General features: G+C 40.7%; 1 protein-coding gene across 1 annotated transcript in view; it reads right to left on the bottom strand.

The window, feature by feature from the left end:
* Positions 1 to 14,112, bottom strand: part of LOC307186358 (putative cation-transporting ATPase 13A5) — a gene marked incomplete at its 3' end in the record, with an annotated part of 102,089 nt that overhangs the window by 40,161 nt on the left and 47,816 nt on the right. Inside the window, 4 exon segments of the mRNA XM_079921413.1 lie at positions 1,821 to 1,895; positions 1,898 to 2,000; positions 9,675 to 9,761; positions 12,580 to 12,727. Of these exon segments, the coding sequence (XP_079777539.1) occupies positions 1,821 to 1,895; positions 1,898 to 2,000; positions 9,675 to 9,761; positions 12,580 to 12,727 (413 nt within the window).

A 14,112-nucleotide genomic window follows, 5' to 3' on the forward strand; every position in this document is an offset into this window, starting at 1 on the left:
CCAGCACAATTTATCCTCATTTTTAAATTTTGTCATATTTATAATAATGTCTCTCTCACTGGTGCTTTTAAATGAGAACATCACTGTTTAATTTGTATGTGACAGCTGGGTGGCAGCTACATTCCACTTCTAGCGACATAAATCTTGTCTTCACACATGACTTTAACTTTCATTATTAAAATTTGTATCTTGAAAAATTACAAAATCCTGTGTGTTATGGGTCTTTATGCTTCCTCAAGAATAGCTAACACCTTGAATGTTAAACCTGAGAGTGCCGTTCATATATTTGTGAACCGCATATATTTGTGATTCTATTTAGAAGATTAAAATGTCATGGTGAAAGGCTTCTTAGAGATCACCCAATCCCACATTTTATAGATGGGGGAAATAGACACAGGGTAAGGAAGGGACGGTGATTACTGATTATATTTGAGTAGATAGACTTAGGTTGTAAATAGTAATGTGGAACCGAGGATATCCGCATCTTGTGCAGAGGGGTTAATAATTGTATGTAAGTAAGGATCTCTCTACCAGCAACACAAAATCAAAGATAAGTGATGCAGATGATCTGTTATTCAATTTTCCACAGTATTTCTTTACTCCTTTGTCATAAACAATTCAAAAACAAACTTTAAAAACTGAGAAACTTCGAAAGAAAAAATAATCTACAGATTGTCCTCTGCTGAGGACAATGTATCTCCTGAACGTAATTAAGAATACTGAGTTCTACTTCATATAAGGAACTCAATTTGCACTCACTACCTCTCCAGACCCGAAGGAGGTGTACTACTGATTCTTGAAAGAAGACATATCTAAAGGATTCTGGAGGTCTTTCAAAGTGCCAACTGTATGAATATGATATTAGCATATGTCAAGGATCAGAATTTAGGACAATAAGAAGAATTGGAAGGGCTACCAGATGAATAAGGGGTGGCAAAGGACACCTGAAAAAAAATGAACAGCCAAGTACCGACCATCAATCTGTGAAGGATGGAGTTGATGGGAGCTATGAGGAAGATCAAAATCAGAAAAAAGAGGGACTTCTAAAAAAAGACTCGAAGTAGAGAGAGAAGTTAAAGCAACCATTTGTCAAATCTTAGAATTCTGTGCACAAGTTGATGGCTATCAGCAACTGTAAGGAGAATATAGATGAAAATCAGGAGTAAAAAGGCCAGTTTTATCCAAATGAACTCATTTGAATGCAACAATATTCTTACAAATCTGGGCTGCAGCTTAGAGAGTGCATATGTTTATAAGACTAAGAAACAATGCAAATAAGCTCAAAATCTGGCCCTGAAAGATGAAATTGCTGTGAAAGTGATCAATTACCTTGCTCTAATACCATCTAATTTACTCTAATCACTTTTTTTTTCCTAAAAGATTTATCTTTTTTATATTCTCCTCTCATTGATCTGTCTAAGACCCCATAAGTGATGCCAGCCCCCAGGAGGTGGCAGAGCATCCCTGTCTGCAGAATTAATCTAGGGTTCAGACCTGTCTCTTTGGTTCCTTTTAACACTCCTCATTCTCATCCTCCCTGGTCCTCTGACCCCGCTGTAGCTCCCCGTTCTGGCTTCTGAGGCTTGCTTCACACCTCCCTCTCTGATGCCCAATTGTGGTTGGGCTTTTCTGGCTGACATTTACTCACCGCTTCTCTGTTTTTAAGTTACCACTTCTGCCTTAGCAGATCTACTGAGCCCACTTCCCACTTACCGAGAAAATAACCACCTCCACATTCATTGATTTAGGTTGGTTTGCTCTGTGTGTTTGAGCTTTTAAAATATTTTTGCCTCCTGAAAGAGATAAGTGTCAGTTAGTACCTGTTTCAGATCTGCAGAACCTAGCCAGCATCTCCGGGGCACCTTTCATATAGACACAAAAATAATCCTCCCCTCCAGCTGAATGACCACAGACATCCTCTGCAGGCTGCAGGAAAATGGAAACTGTCGAAAGATGGCGATGGCTTCCAAGTCGTACGTTGTCACAACGTTGATATTTTTCTAGCTGCGTCTAAGGCGATTCTCTCATCAAGTTGTCTGGTCTGCAAGGCCCTTCCCCTTGGCTGCTTGGAGGAATCTGAGTCATCTTCCAGACCAAGTTTGCAGGGCACCACCTCTGTGGTACTTCTCTCCTAAAAACAGTATTTACTCCCACCTCTGGACTCTCGCTGTTCTTTCTTCAGCCTTTATTATAGCACTTGGCACATTATACTGCATTTATTTGCACCTATATTGATTTTTCTATCAGTCCACATATTCTTCCAGCACAGAGCCCAACATGTCTAGCTTTCTTTTTTTTTGCATTTCTCTTTTTCTATTTTCTTTCCTTTTTTTTCTTTTAAACATCTTTATTGGAGTATAATTGCTTTACAATGGTGTGTTAGTTTCTGCTGTATAACAGAGTGAATCAGCTATACGTATGCATGTATCACCAGATCCCCTCCCTCTTGTGTCTTCCTCCCACCCTCCCTATCCCACCCCTCTAGGTGGGCACAAAGCACCAAGCTGATCTCCCTGTGCTATGCGGCTGCTTCCCACTAGCTAGCTATTTTACATTTGGTAGTGTATATATGTCCATGCCACTCTCTCACTTCGTCCCAGCTTACCCTTCTCCCTCCACGTGTCCTCAAATCCATTCTCTACGTCTGCATCTTTATTCCTGTCCTGTCCCTAGGTTCATCAGAACCTTTTTTCTTTTCTTAGATTCCATATATATGTGTTAGCATACAGTATTTGCTTTTCTCTTTCTGACTTATTGCACTCTGTGTGACAGACTCTAGGTCCATCCACTTCACTACAAATAACTCAATTTCATTTCTTTTTATGGCTGAGTAATATTCCATTGTATATATGTGCCACATCTTCTTTATCCATTCATCTGTCGATGGACACTTAGGTTGCTTCCATGTCCTGGATATTGTAAAGAGTGTTGCAATGAACATTTTTTGAATTATGGTTTTCTCAGGATATATGCCCAGTAGTGGGATAACTGGGTCATACGGTAGTTCTAGTTTTAGTTTTTTAAGGAACCTCCATACTGTTCTCCACAGTGGCTGTATCAATTTAAATTGCTACCAACAGTGTAAGAGGGTTCCCTTTTCTCCACACCCTCTCCAGCATTTATTGTTTGTCGACTTTTTGATGATAGTCATTCTGAGCAGTGTGAGGTGATACCTCCTTGTAGTTTTGACTTACCTTTCTCTAATGATTAGTGATGTTGAGCATCCTTTCATGTGTTTGTTGGAAATCTGTATATCTTCTTTGGAGAAATGTCTATTTAGGTCTTTTGCTCATTTTTGGATTAGGTTGTTTATTTTTTTTGATATTGAGCTGCATGAGCTGCTTGTATATTTTGGAGATTAATCCGTTGTCAGTTGCTTCATTTGCAAATATTTTCTCCCATTCTGAGGGTTGGCTTTTTGTTTTGTTTATGGTTTCCTTTGCTGTGCAAAAGCTTTTAAGTTTCATTAGGTCCCATTTGATTATTTTTGTTTTTATTTCCATTTCTCTAGGAGGTGGGTCAAAAAGGATCTTGTTGTGATTTATGTCAAAGAGTGTTCTTCCTATGTTTTCCCTAAGATTTTTACAGTGTCCGATCTTATAATTAGGTCTTTAATCCATTTTGAGTTTATCTTTGTGTATGGTGTTAGGAAGTGTTGTAATTTCATGATTTTACATGTAGCTGTCCAGTTTTCCCAGCACCACTTATTGAAGAGGCTGTCATTTCTCCATTGTACATTCTTGCCTCCTTTATCAAAGATAAGGTGACCATATGTGTGTGGGTTTTTCTCTGGGCTTTCTATCCTGTTCCACTCATCTATATTTCTGTTTTTGTGCCAGTACCATAGTGTCTTGATTACTGTAGCTTTGAGTATAGTCTGAAGTCAGGGAGCCTGATTCCTCCAGCTCCGTTTTTCTTTCTCAGGATTGCTTTGGCTATTTGGGGTGTTTTGTGTATCCATACAAATTGTGAAATTTTTTGTTCTAGTTCTGTGAAAAATGCCATTGGTAGTTTGATAGGAATTGCATTGAATCTGTAGATTGCTTTGGGTAGTATAGTCATTTTCATGATGTTGATTCTTCTAATCCAAGAACATGGTATATCTCTCCGTCTGTTTGTATCATCTTTAATTTCTGTCATCAGTGTCATAGTTTTCTGCATACAGGTCTTTTGTCTCCTTAGGTAGGTTTATTCTTAGGTATTTTATTCTTTTTGTTGCAATGGCAAATGAGAGTGTTTCCTTAATTTCTCTTTCATATTTTTCATCATTAGTGTATAGGAATGTCAGAGATTTCTGTGCATTAATTTTGTATCCTACTACTTTACCAGATTCATTGATTAGCTCTAGTAGTTTTCTGGTAGCATCTTTTGGATTCTCTATGTATAATACCATGTCATCTGCGAACAGTGAGAGTTTTACTTCTTCTTTTCTGATTTGGATTCCTTTTGCTTCTTTTTCTTCTCTGACTGCTGTGACTAAAAGTTCCAAAACTAAGTGGAATAATAATGGGGAGAGTGGGCAACCTTGTCTTGTTCCTGATCTTAGAGGAAATTGTTTCCATTTTTCACCATTGAGAACGATGTTGGCTATGGGTTTGTCATTTATGGACTTTATTATGTTGAGGTAGCTTCCCTGTATGCCTACTTTCTGGAGAGTTTTTGTCATAAATTGGTGTTGAATTTTGTTGAAAGATTTTTCTGCATCTATTGAGATTATCATATGTTTTTCTCCTTCAGTTTGTTAATATGGTTTATCACATTGATTGATTTGTGTATATTGAAGACCCTTGCATTCCTGGGATAAACCCTGCTTGATCATATTGTATGATCCTTTTAATGTGCTGTTGGATTCTGTTTGCTAGTAGTTTCTTCAGGATTTTTGAATCTATGTTCATCAGTGATATTGGCCTGTAGTTTTCTTTTTATGTGGTATCTTTGTCTGGTTTTGGTATTAGGGTGATGGTGGGCTCATAGAATGAGTTTGGGAGTGTTCCTCCCTCTGCTATATTTTGGAAGAGTTTGAGAAGGATAGGTGTTAGCTCTTCTCTAAGAGCTTTGTTTGATAGAATTTGCCTGTGAAGCCAACTGCTCCTGGGCTTTTGTTTGTTGGAAGATTTTTAATCACAGTCTCAATTTTAGTGCTTGTGATTGGTCTGTTTATATTTTCTATTTCTTCCTGGTTCAGCCTCAGAAGGTTGTGTTTTTTAAGAATTTGTCCATTTCTTGCAGGTTGTCCATTTTTTTGGCGTATAGTTGCTTGTAGTAATCTCTCATGAACCTTTGTATATCTGCAGTGTCAGTTGTTACTTCTCCTTTTTCATTTCTAATTCTGTTGATTTGAGCCTTCTCCTTTTTTTACTTGATGAGTCTGGCTAATGGTTTATCAATTTTGTTTATCTTCTCAAAGAACAAGTTCCCATTGTTTTTGGTGTCTGTCCCAGCTTTTAGTTTTATAGATTTTTGCTATTGTTTCCTTCATTTCTTTTTCATTTATTTCTGATCTGATCTTTATGATTTCTTTCCTTCTGCTAACTTTGGGGTTTTTTTTGTTCTTCTTTCTCTAATTGCTTTAGGTGCAAGGTTAGGTTGTTTATTTGAGATGTTTGTTGTTTCTTGAAGTAGGATTGTATTGTTATAAACTTCCCTCTTAGAACTGCTTTTGCTGCATCCCATAGGTTTTGCGTCATCGTGTTTTCATTGTCATTTGTTTCTAGATATTTTTTTATTTCCTGTTTTATTTCTTCAGGGATCTCTTGGTTATTTAGTAACATACTGTTTAGCCTCCATGTGTTTGTACTTTTTACAGTTTTTCTTTTCTTATCATTGATAACTAGTCTCATAGTTTTGTGGTTGGAAAAGGTACTTGCTACGATTCCAATTTTCTTAAATTTACCAAGGCTTGATTTGTGACCCAAGATATGACCCACCCTGGAGAATGTTCCATGAGCACTTGAGAAGAAAGTGTATTCTGTTGTTATGGATGGACTGTCCTGTATATATCAAGTCCATCTGGTTTAATGTGTCATTTAAACTTGTGTTTCCTTATTTATTTTCATTTTGGATGACCTGTACATTGCTGAAAGTGGTTGTTAAAGTCCCCTATTGTTATTCTGTTACTGTCAACTTCCCCTTTTATGGCTGTTAGCATTTGCCTTATGTATTGAGGTGCTCCTATTTTGGGTGCATAAATGTTTACAATTGTTATATCTTCTTCTTGGATTGATCCCATGATCATTATGTAGTGTCCTTCTTTGTCTCTTGTAATAGTCTTTATTTTAAAGTCTCTTTTTTTCTGATATGAGAATTGCTACTCCAGCTTTCTTTTGATTTCCATTTGCATGGAATATCTTTTTCCATCCCCTTACTTTCAGTCTGTATGTGTCCCTAGGTCTGAAGTGGGTCTCTTGTAGACAGCATATATACGGGGTCATGTTTTTGTATCCATTCAGCCAGTCTGTCTTTTGGTTGGAGCATTTAATCCATTTACATTTAAGGTAATTGTCGATATGTATGTTCCTATTACCATTTTCTTAATTGTTTTGAGTTTGTTTTTGTAGGTCTTTTCCTTCTCTTGTGTTTCCTGCCTAGAGAAGTTCCTTTAGCATTTGTTGTAAAACTCATTTGGTGGTGCTGAATTCTCTTAGCTTTTGCTTGTCTGTAAAGGTTTTAATTTCTCCATCAAATCTGAATGAGGTCCTTGCTTGGTAGAGTAATCTTGGTTGTAGGTTTTCCCCTTTCGTGACTCTAAATATGTCCTGCCACTCCCTTCTGGCTTGCAGAGTTTCTGCTAAAAGATCAGCTGTTAACCTCATGGGGATTCTCTTGTGTGTTATTTGTTGTTTTTCCCTTGTTGCTTTTAATATTTTTTCTTTGTATCTAATTTTTGATAGTTTGATTAATATGTGTCTTGGAGTGTTTCTCCTTGGATTTAACCTGTATGGGACTCTCTGTGCTTCCTGGACTTGACTATTTCTTTTTCCATGTTAGGGAAGTTTTCAACTATAATCTCTTCAAATATTTTTTCAGACCCTTTCTTTTTCTCTTCTTCTTCTGGGACCCCTATAATTTGAATGTTGGTGTGTTTAATGTTGTCCCAGAGGTCTCTGAGACTGTCCTCAATTCTTTTTATTCTTTTTTCTTCATTCTGCTGTGTGGTAATTATTTCCACTATTTATCTTCCAGGTCACTTATCTGTTCTTCTGCTTCATTTATTCTGCTATTGATTCCTTTTAGAGAATTTTTAATTTCATTTATTGTGGTGTTCATCATTGTTTGTGTGCTCTTTATTTCTTCTAGGTCCTTGTTAAACGTTTCTTTTATTTTCTCCATTCTATTTCCAAGATTTTGGATCATCTTTACTATCATTTCTCTGAATTCTTTTCAGGTAGACTGCCTATGTCCTCTTTATTTGTTTGGTCTGGTGGGTTTTTACCTTGCTCCCTCATCTGCTGCATATTTCTCTGTCTTCTCATTTTGCTTAGCTTACTGTGTTTGGGTCTCCTTTTCACAGGCTGCAGGTTCATAGTTCCCATTGTTTTTGGTGTGTGCCCCCAGTGGGTAAGGTTGGTTCAGTGGGTTGTGTAGGCTTCCTGGTGGAGGGGACTGGTACCTGTGTTCTGGTGGATGAGGCTGGATCTTGTCTTTCTCGTGGGCAGGACCGTGTCCGGTGGTGTGTTTTGGGGTATCTGTGAAGTTAGTAATACCTTAGGTAGCCTCTCTGCTAATGGGTGGGGTTGTGTTCCTGTCTTGCTAGTTGTTTGGCTTGGGGCGTCTAGCACTGGAGGTTGCTGGCCGTTGGGTGGAGCTGGGTCTTAGCGTTGAGACGGAGATCTCAGGGAGAGATTTCGCCAATTGATATTACATGGGGCCGGGATGTCTCTGGTAGTCCAGATTCTGAACTCGGCTCTCCCACCTCAGAGGCTCAGGCCTGACACCAGGCCAGAGCACCAAGACCCTATCAGCCACATGGCTCCAAAGAAAAAGGAGAACAAAATAAAATAAAAAAATAATAAATTAAAAAAATAAAATTATTAAAATAAAAAAATTAAAAATTAGTAATATTTAATTAAAAGAAGAGAGCAACCAAACCAATAAACAAAACCACCAATGATAACAAGTGCTAAAAACTATACTAAGATAAACATAAAAATCAGGAACAGGTCAGTTGCAGACTGCAAACCTTAAGTCTACAGCTGCTCCCAAAATCCACCACCTCAATTTTGGGATGATTCGTTGTCTATTCAGGTATTCCACAGATGCAGGGTACATCAAGTTGATTGTGGGGATTTAATCCGCTGCTTCTGGGGCTGCACAGAGAAATTTCCCTTTGTCTTCTTTGTCCGCACAGCTCCTGGAGTTCAACTTTGGTTTTGGCCCCGCCTCTTCGTGTAGGTCGCCCTCAGGCATCTGTTCCCACCCAGACAGGATGGGGTTAAAGCAGCGGCTGATTAGGGGGCTCTGGCTTACTCAGGCCAGAGGGGAGGGAAGGGAACGGTAGTTATAATTGGAATGCAGGGTGAGCCTGTGTCAGCAGAGGCCAGCATGATGTTGCAACAGCCTGAGGCGTGCCGCGTCCTCTCCCTGGGAAGTTGTCCCTGGATCACGGGACCCTGGCAGTGGCGGGCTGCACAGCCTCCCGGGTTGGGGAGGGTGTGTGTGGATAGTGACATGCGCTTGCACACAGGCTTCTTGGTGGTGGCAGCAGCAGCCTTAGCGTTTAATGCCTGTCTCTGGTGTCCACGCTGACAGCCACGGCTCGTGCCCTTCTCTGGAGTTGGTTTAGGCAGTGCTCTGAATCCCCTCTCCCTGCGCACCCTGAAACAATGGTCTCTTGCCTCTTAGGCAGGTCCAGACTCTCCCGGACTCCCTCCCAGCTAGCTGTGGCGCACTAGCCCCCTTCAGGCTGTGTTCACGCCGCCAACCCCAGTCTTCTCCCTGGGATCTGACCTCCGAAGCCCGAGCCTCAGCTCTCAGCCCCGCTGGCCCCGGCGGGTGAGCAGACAAGCCTCTCAGGCTGGTGAGTGCCGGTCGGCCCTGATCCTCTGTGCAGGAATCTCTCCACTTTGCCCTCTGCACCCCTGTTGCTGCGCTCTCTTCCATGGCTCCGAAGCTTCCCCCCGGCCATCCCCTGTCCCCGCCAGTGAAGGGGCTTCCTAGTGTGTGGAAACCTTTCCTCCTTCACAGCTCCCTCCCAGAGATGCAGCTCCCATCCCTATTCTTTTGTCTCTGTTTTTTTCTTTTGCCCTACCCAGGTAGGCAAATTTCTTTGGGGAATTTCTTGCCTTTTGGGAAATTTGAGGTCTTCTGCCAGCATTCAGTAGATGTTCTGTAGGAGTTGTTCCACATGTAGATATATTTTTGATGTATTTGTGGGGAAGAAGGTGATCTCCACGTCTTACTTCTCCGCCATCTTGAAGGTCCCTCCCAGCATGTCTAGTTTTGAAGTCACTTTATGCCTTAGCGCTTAGCACAGTGCTCGAGCATACGTAGGTACCTCATGAGTGTTTGTTGAATAAATTAATGGATAAATTCAGGAATGAAGGAATGAGCAAACTGACCATGGATACTGTTAGGCTAAGACAAAATAATAGGAATATAAAAATATGTAAAAGACAGGGGAATTTCACCAGTTTTAAGGGGGAATATTTATATAATTTAAAAAAAGCAAATCATACCCAACTGGCTTTTGGTCCTGGTTTTATTACCATGTTGGAAACTGATATCCCAAATTTGCAGTAGTCTACATTGCAATCTTCCGTTACCTGTTTTAAAATGAAAACATTCATAAGATTCCTTAGAGAAAAATAATAAGAAAGAAATATCTCTCTAATAAATATCTAAATAGCACTTTAATCTCTTCAAAACCCTTTTCATGTATTTTCTCTTGTAGGCCAATTATCTTAATACCATCATTGTCAAATTTCTGTTGTGTTGATTTATATTAAGGACCTTATTGTAAAATGCCAAAAAGCCAGAATTATTGTGACTACATTTTAAGTAGTAATTGGTGGAGGAAGTGCTAACTACAGCCCATTGGCTCTTCCTAAAAGGCGTGTCTTGTACATGGATGAGGGTTGAAGTGGAGATCTACTCTCCAATATACCTGAGCACACTAGCTCTCAGATGACAGAGGGTTGAGTCTTGAGATAAACACGATACTATTTCTTATGCTCTATCTATGCTACTAGCTTAATTCGTTAGCTAGAGAGTTACAAGTTAGCTGCTAGCAAATTAGAAAGCATATTTGAAAATAATTTGTATTCTTTGGGTGTTACAACAGTATAAGTTATACCATCTGAGAAACCAATGTTAAGCTAAAATATGGTAAAGGCAGTCAGATATATAAATAGCACAAGTCAGAAAATTGGAGACAACATCTGGTTTCCACTCTATCACTTACTTGTTCAACCTTGGGGATATCACTTCATTTCTGCAGATCTCAATTTCTTCTGAAAAATATCATGACATCCCTTCTAGTGCTCATATTCTTAGAGTCTGTAAGGACATTTTCCCTCCCCATTACGCTTAGTGAAAGGAACTACCAAAAGATATTTAACTAGAGACTCTTTCTCATCCAGCTTTAAACTCAATGAACAATTTGCACTTTCTTTGCTTGGGGTGGATATAACTGGTCTTAAAGACAGTACTTACAGAGCTAATACTATAGATTTATGTCCTCACATAAGACCCCAACTTGTATGTCATTTGTACAAAGAGATCAAGCCTCCTCCATTGGAGAAGGGGGCACTGTTAGAACCAGGATCAAAGTCACATACAGCAATAATGACCATGTGCAACTCCTCACTGTGTCAGCACCAATGATGCTGGTAAGGACCTTGCTTATAAAAATTACACTGATTCCTCTCCATTAAGATCCAGAGAAGTGATTTTAGTCTTGCCCTTATATTGTGAATAAAAATATTTCCTGCCATATCAGCAAACAAAGGACATTGGAACCATCAAGCCAGCACATTACAGCTGCCTAGATGGTGAGCCCTCAGGGAACTCGGGATAGAAATAGGATGCCTGCCATCTAGCATTCAGCCTCTGCAGGCACCCCTGACAGTGCACCCTGAGGAGACTCAGGATGAGAAAACACAGGATGCTGGCCCCAGAGAGCTGAGGTGCATATCAAAGGAATGATTTCAGTGAGCCCAGACTCTTGCATTTTCCCATACATAGAAAAGTGCTGAATTCCTTAACTTGAGATATCTTGTTGCCTTTAATTAACAGTAATCTTTTGATTTGACTACCTGGTCTTTGTTGCAAAAACTCCTTTGTATCCTGGCTCCCCCTCCCCGCCCAACTTGCCTCTTGTAGTCCGTCAGAATTATCTGAGATGCTGCGCCCTGGGCTTAAGTCCTCAGTTTTGTCTGCCACATAAAATATAACTCTCGACTTTTAGGTTGTGAATTTTTTTTCAGTCGACAATATCAAGCATTTCTCCACAGCAAATGCTCTCATTTGAATGTACTGATACCAGAAATTTCCCTGTTTACCAGGTTTGGCCTTTTATTACTTTGGACTCTAGAAAACTACAATTTTCCTACAATAAATCTTTGAATTAGCCTCTTTGTGAGGTGTTCTCCATGTCTGTACAGTCATCTGTTTTCATTCCGTTACAACTCTGTTTAAATGCTGTCCTGTATGTTGTGTGTCACTATAAGTAGCTTTAGAACATTTTTTTGGAGGGCAGAACAATGTAGTTAATTAACTAACTAATGAATGAATGAATACTCTCCATGGTTTGGGCACTTTACAATGCATGCCGCCCCTTCAGGCTCACAGTCTCAACGTGCTCCTGACTGAGGCATTATTACCCAAATGCGCAGATGAGGTCATGACTCAGAATCTTGTTCTGGATTTGGGGTCTTGCATCTAGAGAGCGGCGGAATCAAGAGGTTTTCCCACTGTGTCATGACAGTCACCAGGGGGGAGTCTTATAACCTTCAGCTGTCACCTACATTCACCTCAGGAAACAGAACCCATTGGATTGAGGGACCTCCATTCTGGTTTTGAGACCTATACTGTCTAGTACAGTAGCTACGAGCCACTTGTGGCTATTTAAATTTAAATTAGTTAAAATAAATAAAATTTAAAATCCAGCTCCTTAGATGCATACCCACAGTTCATGTGTTCAATAGCCAGCATGGCTAGTGGCTACTGCATTAACGGTACTGCTTTAGACTAGTGTTTTTCCAAGAGTGTTTTGTACCATGTTTTGGCCTGTCAAGGTTTTCTGTGGTGAAATAGGTTTAGTAAATGTTGCGTATTATATTCCCTCTTGAATATTCACAATGCACCACACTATATTAAAGAAATCCTAAAGAAATCAACTTAACTTTGTTTGAACAGCAGTTCTCAAATTTATTTGATCATGGAACCCTAGCTCATGTTGCACTAGTTAATAGAGTCTTGGAGCAGGGACTGGGAAATTCAGGTAGGATCAGACCCTCATTCACATATTGTTATGAATCTTCTCTGGGTTTCAACCAAAGTTAGAAATGCCTTGGAACGCCTGGTAAGTATTTCTTCCAGTTTTCCTCATTCAGTAGAGCCAAGAAATAATCACCTTACTCAAGCTGTGACCTCAAACATTTTGAGGTCCAGTGGATCTCCCTGGATGGTCCTGTCCAGAAGGATCAGAGAGTGGCAGCTGGCCATGGCCACACACAGTGGGCCCCAGGGCAGAGCTTTGCCAGAGGCAAAGCTGTGGACTTCCTGGAAACTGGTAGAGAAGATCATTAGTGAGTTAAGATCTTCAACAAAATCATTTTGCACACCCTGCCCCTTAAAATCTTATTAACATAAGCTTCAATAATACCTAACCCCTATGCTCAAAAGCTTCAATAGCTCCCCATGCCCTGTACGATAAATTCCGAGTAGAGTACTTGGGTATAATCACAGGGGCTTTTGTCAGGTTGCCTGCCACCAGCCCACAAGGTGGCAGTGTTGCAGGAAGGCACATTGTGGGAAGGCTCAGAGCTGACATCTGTGAACTGCAAAGTTGCTTCTGTAAAGCCACCCAACCCAGGCAAGAAGTCTGCAGGCCAATGGGGTAGCAGGGATGGAAAGGAAGCCTGCCTGCTGGCTCCTTTCTTCTTCAAGTAAAAGCAGGCATGGGCTCAAATATTCTCACTAATCGGCCCTTTGGCCTTCGCCTGTATTTGACAGCAGACTGGCTTGCCTTACCTTCTCTCCTCCCATCTTAGAGCTGAATAATAATTGTTTCTAGTGGTTTCTACTTCCCCCAAACTTTCAGAGTACCAGTGGCAAGGGAGGGAGAGAAGGGGTGGAAACTGCAAACATCCCTTTCCCCTTTCACTGCTCTGGCCAGTAGAGGCCCTACCTGTCTGGACAAAGGCCTGGCCTGGGCATCGGAACAGCCAGAAGCAGAGACACACGAATAGGGCTAGAACCCAGGTATCTTCTGCAACGTCACACTGCCTGACTGCTGTTCTCTTGTGCCAGTGCTGAACCCAGTCCCGTCACCATCCTGGAGAACGCTTGCATGACTCCTTCAATAACAGGAGCCTCAGCCAGAGTTTGGAGCCCAGGTGGGGTACCCAGAGCTTAAGAGCAGAGGTATCTCCACTCTGACTGAGAAGGCAGGTCCCAGCCCTGCAAGAAACGGAGCTCAGGGGCACTCTGTGAAGATGGGCAGTCTCTCCTGTCTCTAGCTCTGTTCTAGGGTAGTGTCTAAGTGATTGCCCTCTCCGCTCCCGAGTGCCAGTTTTTAAACCATGTCTGTAAAAATTCTAGCCATTCCCCCTTCAAAACCTATCTCAAATGCTGTCTCCTCCAGGTGGTATTCCTTGATCCATTCATTTTCAAAATGAATTCCTACCTTTTATCCACTATGTTATTATAAAAATCAGAAATGTGGTTTTTTGTCTTTTTTATCAAGCAATCTTTATTATGTCTTCTTCTGTATCGTGATATCTGTACCTTAATCATAATTCTTTTCCTGGCCTGTGTAGTACATTGAAGGTGGGTGCATTTGCAACTTTTATCCAACTAGAGTGTGAGCTCCATGATGGGGGGAGATGGAGGTTTTCCTTTCTGGATTTCCTACCTCACAAGCCGCCCAGGAAGTCTGTGTGGTTTTTAATT

The sequence above is a fragment of the Stenella coeruleoalba genome (assembly GCF_951394435.1).
Source record: "Stenella coeruleoalba genome assembly, chromosome: 5".
In the NCBI taxonomy this organism is placed as follows: domain Eukaryota; kingdom Metazoa; phylum Chordata; class Mammalia; order Artiodactyla; family Delphinidae; genus Stenella; species Stenella coeruleoalba.